This window comes from Myotis lucifugus, unplaced genomic scaffold (genome assembly GCF_000147115.1).
Source record: "Myotis lucifugus unplaced genomic scaffold, Myoluc2.0 scaffold_102, whole genome shotgun sequence".
Taxonomy (NCBI): Eukaryota; Metazoa; Chordata; class Mammalia; order Chiroptera; family Vespertilionidae; genus Myotis; species Myotis lucifugus.
Genome location: NW_005871150.1, coordinates 3,863,721 through 3,876,914, shown reverse-complemented (window position 1 = coordinate 3,876,914; position 13,194 = coordinate 3,863,721). Strand labels below are relative to the sequence as shown.

Sequence of the window (13,194 nt, the reverse complement as noted above, 5' to 3'; positions counted from 1 at the left end):
AACCGTCATTTACAAATGCGAGTTGCTTTCTTTGAGCCCAGGAAGCTTGACAATGAGAACCAGGCCTCCCAAGTGAGGAGCTGGAGCCCGCCTCCTGGGCAGGAGGGGGCGGGGGGTGAGCGGGGGTCGGGGGGTGGTGGTGGTGGTGGTGGTGGTGTGGTGGTGTGGTGGTGTGGTGGTGTGGTGGTGTGGTGGTGGTGGTGGTGTGGTGGTGTGGTGGTGTGGTGGTGTGGTGGTGTGGTGGTGTGGTGGTGTCGGGGGGGTGTTGGGGGTAATGACTGCGCTGCTTCCCTCCTTGTTTCCCGGGCACCAAGCACCAAAGCGGGAAGACTGGATGCCTTCTCCTTGCTGTGTGCTATAGCCCTTTCATGTCGGAGAGCAGTAAGCAACTATAACAGCATCATTTCCTTTGATCGCAGACTTCAGCAGAAAAGAACACGCTCAGATACTTTACTGCGGAGGGCGCTCCGGTCTTTGTTGTGACTCTCATGTTCTTTGGAAAGCTTCCATTTCAGAGTTTGTGATTTGGTGCGTGTCTTGGAGAGCCCTCCTCTGGGACAGTCTCCAGGCACACAGTCCTCTTCCTGGAGCCGGAGCCTGCGGTCCTGCCTTCATGACACGGCTGCGCTGTCTGTGCTCAGGCCCAAACCACCTTGGACTGACAAAGTGCCCCGCACTGACTGACTATGTCCTGCTCACATTTCACGGTTTATCGTATCAGTTGTATTTTAGTGTGTTCTCATGGAATGTCTTCAACTCACGATGCTATCAGCTGGTCTGCTTGGGAGGTTTTTACTAACAGCTCTTCAGCTTGCTCAGGGACAAACCGGGAGAACCTGCTGGCGGATGAGCTGCCGTATAGCACCCGAGAGTTCTAACTCTCTCTTCTGCTAGTAAGGATGCATTCAGCCTTGAAAGTGTCAACTTAGATTGCCCACACTTTCAAGTAAAATATTTAGGCTCTTTTTCAATATTAAACATGATTTTTTACAACAAAATACATGTTCAGCATAAACATTACCATATGCTCAGATAAATGGCCTAAAAACACAGCTAATTCATCCAAAGACACCTATTCTAAAATCAAGATCCTCATGCCTTGGCCATGCACATGGCCCCTAAATCCTAGGATACATTATTCCATCACCACACACTATTCTATCATAATTCCTATAGTTTGACGAAAACGAGAATACGCTTACATGAGAGCATATCAGTATTAATGAAATTCGTTACTCAATGTTTAACTCCATAATTACTTGAAAATTCAGAGCATAGCACCACTAAAACTTGCTAATTGTCAGATCTTTTAATTTACAATCAGTTCTTCTCATAATTGTACCACTACCATTTATTTATTCCTAATTAAATTCAATTTCAACTACCCGATTCTGAGTTTGAGGTAGCGTCATAGTGGCTCTATTGCTATGAAAGTACTCCTGGGAGTACCAGAGTAGATTTAAATGAGGGAAGACACAGTATAAACCCTTCTCCTCACTTGGGAAACAAATTAAAAAGGAAAAATCATACATTTCTTTAGTGATAAAAATACAGTTCTTTTGTGAGCATAGACACAATGCATGGAATCTGTTTCTTTGCGTGAAAAGTAGAGTCAAAGGAGAAGGACTCAAATTCTGTGGCTACCTTCCGGTTAACCCGAGTGAGGATGTGCATGAGCTCCAGCTTGTGCGAGTACAGCTTCAGCATCGCACAAAGCGACTGGATGAACCAGGATCCATCCTTTGAATTTCGCCAGGAGTAGTAACCTACAAGGCAAAATATAACCAAAGTACCATGGGTATCTGATTCTAAATTCTATATAACCATAAAGGTAAAACAAGCATAAACTTCCGTCGGTATTATTAACCATCAAAAGGAAAAAAATAAATACACATTTGGTTTCGGGGAAATGACGCTGAGGGGAAAGAAAACAACAGAAATATGTGTTGTGCACACAACGCTGTTTTCAACCAGGAAACAAAAGAAATGTGGATGAACTTCGCCATTGAGTTGCTGAGTTCTCCTTTCTGGGCTTCCTCCCAAAGGGGAAGAACGATGAACACGCAGATGAAGCAGCAAAAGGCTCACTATACGGAGCACAGTCTTCAATCAGACATTTGGTTTATCCAAGAAATAAACTGCTTATGTATGCACACATGTGAGTGTCCTAACTCTGTCTACACAGCACCCAAATAAAGTGTAATACACTCATTACGGAGTATTAAAGTCCACAACGGGAAACAGTGTATTTATTGTACTTTTTTCAGATTAACTATTGGGTTCATTGCTTTTAATTTAGAAATACTTTACTTGGAAAAATGCCTAGAGGTTAAAAAAATCGATTTGAAAATGTAACTCTGTCTAAAAATACATTTATCCTGTACTTCAAAACTCTGTGATCTCCCGTGTTAGTTGAATAAATAACTGTATGCATAACAGTTATTTACATGATGATATGTGCAACACACACACACACATAAAGCAGAGGCTAATAACCTATTTGTGTATCATTTACTTTATTTCTTTTCCCTCATTCCACTTCTACCCTCCAAGTACGACTCATATTTAACTTTTTTATTTCCCATCTTCCAAAGAATTCCTGGAAAACATACCTCTCCCCTATTCCAAGAAGTGGGTGAAGCGATGAGTTGGCCTATATTACAATACAGTATCCTATCTGATATTAGGTTCATGAATGCCACTGTAAGTTGCTTTCTTATAGATGTCTATTTTCTAGCCAAACTTGGCTAAAAACCACTTTTTGAGACCTTTCTGTGGTCAAGGTACCCTCAAATACAAACAAGTTAGCTATTTTTTATGGATATAGAAATATTGACAGCCTTTGGAGCATACTCTCCATTGTTTAAAACCTACATATAACATTCAGGGTTTGTGACTTCTTACCAGGTGCTGTAGAATATGCATACAAGAAGTCTGCCTCCACTGGTATTTTCTGACATGCCATGTCATCATCAATATTGCTGTCAGTCTCAATACCGCAGTCCAGTTCTGTTCCTCGGCAGGCCTAGCCATTAGAGAATAAACATTTATTTTTTAAAAATGTGTACACACATAACTGATTTCTAAGAAATGTAAAGGCTATGTAAAAGTTGATGTTAACTATGCAGAATCTTTTTAAAAAAATATATATTATTGATTTTTTATAGAGAGGAAAGGAGAGGAATAGAGAGTTAGAAACATCAATGAGAGAGAAACATCCATCAGCTGCCTCCTGCACACCCCCTACTGGGGATGTACCCACAACCAAGGTACATGCCCTTGACCGGAATCGAACCTGGGACCCTTTAGTCCCCAGGCCGACGCTCTATCCAGTGAGCCAAACCGGTTAGGGCTATGCAGAATCTTTTTGATGCAAGTCTAAAATTAAAATTCATTCTGTATCTCCTAGTGGTAGTTAAAATGAGTAAGAAAGTAACAATAGTTCAGTAGCTTCAGGGAAAAAATCTTTTGGCTAATCCACAATTGAGTGACTCAATCCCCAATACATCCTCTGTAGCCAAGTTGCTCAGTTATAGATTACCTGAATAATGAAAAGTTTGGGCTTTCCAGCTAGACTTCTACAGTAATCCCCTCGGAAAAAAATTGTTAATTTTCTCAGGTCAACAGGTCCATTTGTTCCAAAAATTATTCCTTCGTCACCATGGCTTAGAAGCACGCAAACAAAACTGCTCCTTTTGCTATGATCTTCTTTAGAAACTGGAAAAATGTTTACAATTAAGAAAACAAATAACAAACAAAAAAGAACACAACTCTTTTCAACAATCTCATACATACTATATGGGGATAAGATGAAGAAACTGGGAACAGAACTAAGAGATCACCCAAACCCAACTAGGGGCAGAGCAACCTACCCACACCATTTTAGAGACTGGGCACGAATAACTCTGATCTTGCCTATATAAGATACACAGAGTAGGATTATGCACAGTGTAGTTCTACAATTCTTCTGTTTTGTTATTATATGTATAATCACAGCTAGACCTTGGACAATAAAATTGTCCTTGGATAAAACTGGACATTGAGGCATTCTTTTAGTTATTTCTTACCGCTGCACATCAGTTCCACAATTTCCTCGCGGGTAAGATCATTTTTGTTCCTGACTTCGTATTTCAATTTTGTGAATGTTTCCCTGAGGTTTGCTGCATCAACATCTGTACCCGACCGAGATGCCATTCCTTGGAACAGAAAGCATTACTTTTATTTGGATTTTTAAAAAAAGATTAACTGCTCTGAAATGAAATGAACTTTTCAATGATTCACACAATCGACAATAATTCACGCAATCGACAATAAATTCAATTATTCTTATCACAGTGACACGAAGTCTTTTTAATTTCTTAGCATCTGAGACACTTCCTATGTGAGCTTTCAGTGTGCCATCATGTAAGCAGACGCCAACGTGCTATAGCCACCAGGATGTCTTTCACAGCTGCTGGACAGTGCCAACAGCAACAACTCAAATGCCTAAAGAGCGATTTGGTGAAATACGTTATGACTTGTTTATATAGTGGAATACGGTGCTGCCATTAAAATTATTGTAGACAAAATTCTGCCATGGGAAATGGACATTCCTTAAAAAAGACTAAAGAATAATAAATACTTCTTAAAAAATTTTAACAATACACAACCTCACACACTGAGAGGAACTATATTTCTTTGATTTTATGTTCCTCACTATTTTAATATACATCGCTACCTTCACAATGTCTTTTTAAGAAATACAAAACGAAAACACAAACCACTACCAATTAATACTTTTCACCGGCATTCTGCCATGGGCAACCTCTTTTAATCCTCCCACTAACCATGCGACAGGTACTATGATTGGCTTCATTTGTCCAGATGTAGGACATGAGCGCACAGGAGCTCAGGAACTTTCCGCAGTAGCAATGCTAGTGTGAGACCTCGACCCAGGGTCCTTCCTGGGCTCCCATAAATGTAGTTTGATTAAGCGTGCTGGGTCCATAAATGTAGTTTGATTGTACCAGGCACTCAGATTAAAAATGCTAAAGTGTGCCCTAACCGGTTTGGCTCAGTGGATAGAGCATCGGCCTGCGGACTGAAGGGTCCCAGGTTCGATTCCAGTCAAGGGCATGTACCTTGGTTGTGGGTACATCCCCAGTAGGGGGTGTGCTGGAGGCAGCTGATCGATGTTTCTCTCTCATAGATGTTTCTAACTCTCTATCCCTCTCCCTTCCTCTCTGTAAAAGAAAAATATATTTAAAAAAATGCTAAAGTGTTGTGGGGAACACACCTTAGAATTGAGTAAATTTAAGATGCATGAATGGAAAAAAGAATGCCTTTATCTCTAAAATATTATTTATGAGTAGTGTAATTACGACTGATTTTAATTTTTCTCTTAGGCTAATCTGAAATTTCTATTATGGGCATATATTATCTTTACAATCTCCAAGGGGCCTTTAAAAAATTTTTAGAGAGGAAGGGAGAGGGGGAGAGAAATATCGATGTGAAAGTGAAACAATGGGCTGGCTCCTGCACGCCCCACACCAGGGATGAAGGCGGCAACAGAGCATGTGCCCTGCCCGGGAATCAAACCTGCAACTTTTCAGTGCGAGGGACAATGCCCACCCAACTGAGCCACACTGGCCAGGGCTAACTTCCCCAGGTTTTACACTGAAAGGCTGAGGACATGCACTGTGTGACAAGGCGACTGAATTCTGGTCCTGGTTGGTGGGCACCTAGTGGTAGAAGAGGAAACATCAGAGGCCAGAGGATGTTGTGAAAACCTGACCTTGAAATCTCCAAGCAGAAGAGAAGCTCACTCTAAGGCAAAAATCAGGCTACTGGTCTAAGTATTTTTTAGGGAAAGAGTGGAGTAACAACCTTTTTTATAAAAGCATAGGTTCCATGTAAAATTCTACAGGAGAAGGGAACCATTACTAGCAGTGTGAGGCACAACATCTAGTGGCTGAACGTGGCATCTCGATTTATAGGCAATAAAGGCAGTAAAAATGGTGCCACTCAGATTTAGACATCTATTTTCAACGGATCTCTCCTCACTTCTATAGCAAACCAAACATCAAATCCTGCTTCTCTTTCCAGTGTAATCTCACTTCTTGCCATTTTCACCACCACTCTGGATCTGTTGCCTCCAGTGTCTTTAAATAAAAATTAATTCTAATATGATTTAATATGTCAATTCAAAGAATTATCAGAGCAGCAATTTATAGGTGAAAAAATTGAAAAAAAAAATAGCCAAAATGTTCATCTTTATGGTCAATTTTCAAATCAAGTGAAAGGTATATTTAGGGTGTGGAATATTATATAATCATTAAAATATCAGATATAAAAATTATATGGCACCATAAAATATGCTTATGTTACCTTAAGTGGAACAAGCAGGATATAATATTGCTTGTATATTATGAATAAAATTAACCTTTGAAAGAAACTGTCAAGGAAAAAACAGCAAGCAATATATCACCATGTTAATTAGCTTTTTAGGATTGTGAGGAATTTTGTTTTTTACAACTTACTGATAATCTTCTAAAAACATTCTGAAAGGTATTATTAGATCCAAATTGTACACCGTAGAGGCTGAGAAGGGAATTTGGTGATCATGCCAGGTGAACCTAACAGGAGTTTCAGTAGAGTGTTGGAGGTGGAAAACAGGGAATACCGGTTTAAGGGGGTTGGAAGGAAGTGAAGATGGCAAGCTTAAAGCACAAGTTTTTAAAATGTAGGAAAGGAGACAAAAAATAGATCCAAGCTTACGAGGAAGCGGGACAAAAGAAAGGTCTCATTGAGACGGGAGTCTGTCATCTTTGCAGGGAAGAGAAAAAGTCAACAAGACACATGAAGACACGGGAAGTAAAGAAACAGGAAGTGGGCTCAGAGCTGGCTGGGGTCAGGTGCCAAGGCTGAGGGCAGCTCTGCCACTAGGTTACCTGTGGGACTCTGCGGGGAGCTTAACCTTTGGCATCTAAGAGTGGTTACTTCTCAGGGTTGCTGTAAAAATTAGATGAGACAATACCTCTGAGGTACCTTGCAGTTCCTGGAAAGGAAAACACTACTACTTACTATTTGTTGTGGTCCATTCATTAGCATAAAAGAGGAGGCAGATGGACAGAGAAGCAAGGGTTACAGAAGTCAGGGCCGAGAGGCAGACAGTCAGCTAGGAGGCGAGGTGTTGGAAAAGGGAGAGACTTTGATGATGGTAGATTAGCTACAGAAGAGTTCATCTGTGTTGTAGAGCCTGTAGCATCCTGCTCTATCTCCACTTCATGGCTATTCTGTGTCAGTGTAATAACATCAATACTATCTTTGATATTATACCAAATATAAATGGCACAAATATTGAAGAGTTAAAAAAAAATTAGGTCATGATACATACCAGTGCTTTTATCAAAGTTCTTATTATTGATTATGATGCATAAGCCCATTTCAGGATAATCCATCTTGTAAGTATCGTCCAAGGATATCCCAGAGTCCATGGATTTGCTGCCATGGAAGGGCTTTCTGTTTGGAAATCAAACAACAGTTCACAAAGGTTGCTGTTCGCATGGATACAACTGAGTCACACATAAGCACAGTGAACATTTGCAGCATCCCTTTCGCAGAGAGGAAATGACCACCACGAGGCTAAGCAACGTGAGGAAGGTCACGCAGATGCTGTGTCAGCGCCGAGGCTGAGTGCAGGCTTTTCATCTCTATACTCTGCTTTCCTCTCAATTTTACTAAAATCCCATCAAATACATTTTTCACTTTAAAAGCACAATATGTATCACAATTCCTAAATTGTTCCTTAAAACCTATGAGGTGAACAAATTAAAAATGTATTAATACATAGAATCACTATTGTAAATAATGGAAAATACCTGTCTGAAGGTCACTTATCCCAAAACCTCTTATTATCCAGATCAGGGCCAGCAAACTTTCCCTCAAAAGGGCCAAATACTAAGCATTTTAGGCTTGCAGGCCACATGATGTCTGTCGCTCTGCTGGTGAAAGTAGCCCAGGGCGATATTTAAACAAGCAGGTGTGGTTATGTTCCAATAAAACTTGACCAAAAGAGTGCAAGCATGACCCCTGGTCTAGACCAGGAATCACGAACAAACATCGGTATCTACAGACCACGTACTCTGCACTTTATCTGAGAGCACTGCCCATTACACACAGCTCTAAAAAAGTGGTTGGGAAAAGGTGAGAACAGTAAGTTGTAAATAAAGGAAGTCACATTCTACAGATAAGAAAGTTCAAACTCTGAAAGCTGAGTGACTTCTTGAAGGTCACACAGATAATGGATCCCAGAATTAATTCCCCACCGCCTCCTGCTGCCCCCTTAGGGTACATGCTCCTCCACAGGCAATCAATAAATCAATTAATAAAATAATTGGACTGGTAGGGGACATACCTGATACACAGCAGAGACTCAGAAAGCTTAGGAACATGATGATAACATACCATAGGATCAAAACAGACCTAAGTCTATTTTGGGCTCCCATGCAATTTGCTATTAAATTATGTTTTAAAAAGAAATTAAAATCCTCTAAAATGAGCTCATATTTCAAAGTTTAATTTCTAGGGAAATTCCTTTACTAAACATATTTCAAAGTTTAATTTCTAGGGAAATTCCTTTACTAAACAATCATTGCTAAATTCTTATGGGCAACCTGTTAATAGTATTGCTGTAATACTGCTATTTAGTACTAGAATTAGCCTGTAATTCCTTGAATAGTCCAAAATAAGAATACTGGGTCCCAGAAATAAACTTTTAGAATTAAAAGTATCACAAGAGATCCCAAATAGGTAATAAAGATATGAGTTAAGAGTGTTTGAGTTTTATCTCTTTCCTTTCTCTATCTGCTGGTTATTGGAAGCATTAATACACAGAATATCGCAAACAGAAAGAATGAGAAAATAAAGGGTAAAAGATAATCTATAACTAGGCAATTTTTCCCAGATTGAGAACTGGCATTTCATTTTAGTCTTAAAACCCATAAATAGACAGGAGGCCCAAACAACCCCCCCACGAACCCTCTCGCCCGGCAGAGCAGTGTGGGGAGGGACAGAGCCTTTGAGTCCTGCCTCTCCTGTGAGGTCCCTCTGCTTCCGGAACGGGCTTCCGAGTAGGGGCCCAGCAATGGATCTGGTCTTTCCCTCAATGTTACCCACAGTCCCGGGAAGTCTTTGTTTTAAAGAGGAGACTTGGGAGAGGTTAACGTGCGGAAAGCCACACAGCTGTTGAGGTAGAGAGCCAAGTGGGTCTCGGCTTGGAGCCCCATCCTCTTTCTGCTTCCCCACTCCTCAGAGTTTGCTGAATCACAACCGTCTTTCATTACATGGATCCCAGGGAAATACTCACATGTCCGAATTCTTGATGGACTTTGAATCCACTGAGTCATCAGTGTTATCCATGGATACTTTTATTAACTAGAATATAAAGAAAGTAGAAATTAATCAGAGTCAGTCACTATACGATCACTGCCTTATATTCCAAAGATTATTTCTCCAAAGTAATACATAGCATGGCCATTTCCACATGAGGTTGCCACGCCTCCCTCTGCTTCCCCTGCACTGGTAAAGGTTTCTGTGAGTCAAACCTGAGAATAATCCTTTGTGAAGGTGTGTGTCATGTAGCCCATTACTCTCTCAATCTCTCTTTCTTTCTTAACTGAGGAAGGATAATTACAGATTTACACTGAGAGCTAAATGACAAGAAGGCTACCAGCAGGGGCTGTCCTTGCTGGGGGAAGGACCAGCAAGCACAGAGGTCCTGCAAGCGCCTGGTGTATTCATGATGCAGAAAGGCCGGTTTAGACAGTGCACGGTAAAGGGAGGTGAAGTAGGAAAGGCGACCTTCGGAGCCAAGGGCAGCTCCGATTCTGCAAGGAGAAACCACGGAGTGTTCTCAGCCCAGGAGAAACGGCAAGCTTTCAACAGACCACCCTGCTGCTGGGCAGAGGAGCAGCCCCTGTAAAAGGCTGGCGCAGAGGCACACATAAAGGTGGTTAAGAGGCTGGAACTCAGGGACAGAGCAGGGCTGGAGAAATACTGGGCACTCTGGTCCTTAGAGGGCTACCAGAGGAAGTAGGCCAAAGGGAGGTGGTGGTGGTCGGTGGTGGCGGGACCAGGTGAATGTGGGGTGCCAGAGCACGCAGAAGTCTTTCAAGGAGGGTTGGGCTGCTTCAAATCTTGCTCAGAGGTCAGTTCAGAAGAGGACAGAAGACCGTTGGCTTAAGGTCATGCGTACAGTGGGGGTTGTTAGGAAAAACTGTCCAAGACTGGGAAACGGGCAAAGAAAATTACTAGATATGCTTTCAGTGTGGTGTTGGGCACTACCTACAGGAATCTCAGGGATTATCTGGTTTCATAGGGTGTCTTTATATTCACGAATGGCATTAAGTAGGACATATGGCATTAATATCAGCACTTTCTGATATCAGAGATGAGATAGTTTTGTTTCAGGAAGGCAGTTGGTGGCTAAAATAAAATAAAAACATGTATTCTTTCAGAATAGGATTTAAAACAGAGTCTAATTATTTGAGAAGAATTTCTCAGCAACAAACACTATAATGTACTTTGTTCCTTCATTATTAGGATCTGAATAATATATATTGCAACAGTGTCAGTGGACCTTCATGCACTATTAAAAGATTAGGTCATGGTAAATAAAATCCTCATTGCATCAGACAGCTGCACATTTGCTCTCATTGTCACCATCTGCTTTTCCCACATGAAGGCACCAGTCCCACTCCTGGGAGCAGGGCCCTCTGCCTACAGGAGTTGGTGTCAGACTTGGCATTACCTCACGGCCATTAGCTAATGCCTGGCTGCATGCAAGCTGTGCTGGGGCTGGTGATCTCATCTTAGAAGGACAAAAAAATTATCCCCCCGGGGAAAATTTAATGCCCTTGCTGCCAACAGGAGTTTAAGTTCTTAGAACATTTTCATTTGACAAAACATAAATAGGAAAATATACAATAGGGGTTTTAAAAACATATCCTGGCACAGCAGTGACTTAACACCGTTTCTGGCTGTAATTATTTCCACCAATTCAGGATACTGATGGCATTAGGTCCCAGAGAAGTTCTAAGTACGTCTACCTATTGAAATGAGACAACCAGAACTCAGGTCTTAGAATCTCAATCTCCTTTATTCCCTAGATCCTTCAGCACTTAGCACTAAAGCTACAAGAGTCAGATCTTCAAAAATCAGTGCAAATGACCACAAAACATTTCCCCAATAGGTTTTTTTCTGCTATGTTGGTAGCATAGCATTCAGCCTACTGGGAACATTTAAAAAAAAAAATCAGTGCAATAAGAAGGAAAGCAGGATTAATCATCTACAGAGTTAAGGCAGAGGAATAAAAGTTAATTTTTTTTTTTTTGCTAAAATTGAAATTATGAAGTATTAAAATTTGGAGGGAAAAAAACCGAAATCCTGGTATTAAAATGAAAAGTTAGCAAGTGTGCTAATGGTAAAGTTTTCAAAATGAGATATTAAATTAGTATAACCAGCCTGAGAGATTCCTACTCAGCTAACGTGTCACCCACATAGGCTGTTCTGGTGCCTGGTCTCTGCCCTAATGGGTTTTAAATTTCAAAATGACACATAAGAACTAACGCTGCTCACTTTTGAATCATCTCCATGAATATGGATCTCTTAAAAAAAATTTATAAGATTTACCAAAACAGCCAGCCAAAGAAAAGGTCAGAAAACCACAATGCCTATGTCACTTGAGTGTTGTGAACAAAGTGTTATGGAGTAACAGTTCCTCTCTAGCAGGCTCATCCGGGCAAGACTGGGGGAGGAGGCACTGTTCCGTATGGATTATTTATTTACGTATTTCTGGTCAGTCCTTCCATGCTGAGGCATAATGATTCCCACTTCATAGTTCAGTCGACTGATGCTTAGAGCAGTTAAGCAACTTTGAAGTGGCAGAGCCAGGATGCAAACCAGGATCTGTCTATCTCGAGGGGCAGACTCCCGCTGGTCCACACAGCTTAGTCACAGGCAGGAAGGGTAATACAAGCGATATTTCCAGGGAAGAAAACAAAAATCCTTAACAAGAAGCTCTAATCAAGAGGAGACAAAGGCATAAGTTACATGAAAGAAACGGACTGCAGAGACATGGAAATGGTATACAGTAGCCAGGCCAGTGTCGGTCAGTGGTTGAGCGTCGACCTATGAACCAGGAGGGAATTAGGAGGGAAAAAACAAAACCCTGGTATTAAAATGAATAGTCAGACCGATTCCTGGTCAGGGCACAAGCCTAAGTTCTGGGCTTGATCCTCAGTAGGGGGCGTGCAGGAGGCAGCCGATCAATGATTCTCTGTCATCATTGATGTTTCTATTTCTCCCTCTTCCTCCCTCTCTGAAATCAGTAAAAATGTATTTAAAAAATAGGACATAGTAGGCTTATTTTAATTAACAAAGAAAACAGAAATAATGGTTATGATGCTTCTGGGTTACTTCTAAAAAAGTAAAATAACCAATTTCATGTTAAGCAGCCAGTATAAGTCATGAAGACATATTTTCAAATCTCGATTTCTCTCTACAGGAACCTTCCCGAAGGACTTCTGGAAAACCATGGCTCTGCCAAAGAACATGAAAAATGCCAGGACTGTATTTATCACCCGCCAGGGGACAAAGTCCCCAAAAGCTGTCACATTTCCAGATTTAGTAAGTGAAACAGAAAGAACATACTCTCCACAGCAGTTTGGATAAGGTTTCAGCTATAATGTGAGAGGTTCTGTTGCAATTGTTTCCCATCTGCTCTCTGATTTCTTCAGGGACTTATAGAAGCACCCAAACTGGATATTGTCACTGGGCCTGGCGAAGTTGATCTTTTAATATTTATTTTATAATTAAGGTGAAAACACACCACCGGTAAATAAAATTAAATACAACAAAATTAAGTTTTAGTTGTGCCATACAAACAAAACCCAAAAAGACAGACTAGAGTGCTTCCCACTTCAAAGCCATGAGCCTTGCAAGGGGCCTGTCTTCCCCTCTTCTGAGGCCCTAAGATAGTATTTCTGGGGGGACAAAAGGGGAATGGGAAAGTCCATATTTTGTATGACATCCAGGCAGAGTGAAGGACCTTGGATACCTTTTATAAAAATCACAGATAACCTATAAGGCAGTGGTTCTCAACCTTGGCTGCACATTAGAGTCACCTGGGAATCATTTTAAATCCTAATTTCTGGG

General features: G+C 41.1%; 1 protein-coding gene across 6 annotated transcripts in view; it reads right to left on the bottom strand.

The window, feature by feature from the left end:
• Window positions 1-1,492: 1,492 nt before the first annotated feature.
• The window catches only part of CASP3 (caspase 3), a 15,070-nt gene continuing 3,368 nt past the window's right edge, over window positions 1,493-13,194 (bottom strand). For 2 of the 6 annotated variants that reach the window (XM_006092686.3, XM_023757201.1), the window contains exons 2-8: window positions 11,827-12,059; window positions 9,347-9,414; window positions 7,376-7,500; window positions 4,068-4,196; window positions 3,542-3,717; window positions 2,905-3,025; window positions 1,493-1,766 (exon numbers count right to left, since the gene is read on the bottom strand). In XM_006092686.3, coding sequence (XP_006092748.1) covers window positions 1,537-1,766; window positions 2,905-3,025; window positions 3,542-3,717; window positions 4,068-4,196; window positions 7,376-7,500; window positions 9,347-9,414; window positions 11,827-11,859 — 882 coding nt within the window. In that variant the 5' untranslated portion in view covers window positions 11,860-12,059 and the 3' untranslated portion in view covers window positions 1,493-1,536. The remainder of the gene's footprint in view (window positions 1,767-2,904; window positions 3,026-3,541; window positions 3,718-4,067; window positions 4,197-7,375; window positions 7,501-9,346; window positions 9,415-11,826; window positions 12,060-13,194) is intronic. The other 4 variants (XM_014459112.2, XM_023757202.1, XM_023757199.1 and 1 more) reach the window with 3 other exon arrangements.